Below are 1,274 nucleotides of genomic sequence, written 5' to 3' on the forward strand. Positions count from 1 at the left end.
CTGTATTCACAGCTACTCAGGAGGCCGAGGCACGAGAATTGCCTGAACCCAGGAGGCAGAGGTTGCGGCGAGCTGAAATCGCACCACTGCACTCCAGCCTGGGCAACAGAATGACACTCTGTCTCAAAAAAAAAAGATAATATTCAAGGACCCTGTGAGGAAGGTACTGGGATTGTCTTCCCTCTTAAAGATGAAGAAACTGGCACAGAGAGGTGCAGTCCTTTGCCTCAGCCTCAACCTAAGGACTGGCAGAATTGGCCTGGGCAGCTTGGTCATCCAGCCTAGCACCTGCACCCTTCCCCAAGTTATGCTGCTGGAGGGGGTGAGCAGCAGGCAGTGCTGTCAGAGGCACCCCCCTCACACCCAGTGCCTCCCTTCCCTGTTCCCCACCAGGCACTGCAACATGGTGCTGGAGAACGTGAAGGAGATGTGGACTGAGGTCCCTAAGAGCGGCAAGGGCAAGAAGAAATCCAAGCCAGTCAACAAAGACCGCTACATCTCCAAGATGTTCCTGCGCGGGGACTCGGTCATCGTGGTCCTGCGGAACCCGCTCATCGCCGGCAAGTAGGGGCTGCCTATCCATCGACAGAACTCACTCTCCTGTCCTATGAAGACGAGTTGCCACTGGTGTTGAGAATAATAAAGCTCTATGTTTTTTTCTAGTGGTATGTGTTCCCAGAGCCTTGTGAGTAGGGTGGATTCAGGAGGGCTTGCAGGAGGCAGCTAATACTAAATTGAATGCTGGGACCAGGACCCCTGAGCAAGTGGAGAGGCCCTGGCTCTGCCCCATCGAGGCCTCACTTTCCCCCTCTGCAAAGCAAACAGGTTGGATGGAAATGAGCACCCAGTTGTGGCACTGGAGAACATTTTAGTTCTCCTGCTTTAATCTTTCTGAGCTTCTCCTTGTCACTCTGTTGCTCTCTTCTCTTACCTCTTAAAATGAATTGGCCTCGCTTGACCAAAATATCTTTTGGGCCCAGGTATTGTGGCTCACACCTGTAATCCCAGTAGTTTGGGAGGCTGAGGCGGGCAAATCACCTGACATCAGGAATTCAAGACCAGCCTGGCCAACATGGTGAAATGCTGTCTCTACTAAAAATACAAAGATTGGCCAGGCGCAGTGGCTCACGCCTGTAATCCCAGCAATTTGGGAGGCCAAGGCAGGTGGATCACCTGAGCTCAGGAGTTCGAGACCAGCCTGGCCAACATGGTGAAACCCCGTCTCTACTAAAAATACAAAATTAGCCAGGCATGGTGGCACACGCCTATGGTCC

The 1,274-nt window shown here is 52.7% G+C and overlaps 1 protein-coding gene across 1 annotated transcript; it reads left to right on the plus strand.

The window, feature by feature from the left end:
• Window positions 1-397: 397 nt before the first annotated feature.
• On the plus strand, window positions 398-666 carry SNRPD2 (small nuclear ribonucleoprotein D2 polypeptide 16.5kDa). The gene has a single exon (XM_011962983.1). The coding sequence runs from the start codon at window positions 404-406 to the stop codon at window positions 566-568; it is 165 nt and encodes a 54-aa protein (XP_011818373.1). The 5' UTR covers window positions 398-403; the 3' UTR covers window positions 569-666.
• The last annotated feature ends 608 nt before the right edge of the window (window positions 667-1,274 follow it).

The sequence above is a fragment of the Colobus angolensis genome, unplaced genomic scaffold (assembly GCF_000951035.1).
Source record: "Colobus angolensis palliatus isolate OR3802 unplaced genomic scaffold, Cang.pa_1.0 Scaffold60, whole genome shotgun sequence".
NCBI lineage: Eukaryota > Metazoa > Chordata > Mammalia > Primates > Cercopithecidae > Colobus > Colobus angolensis.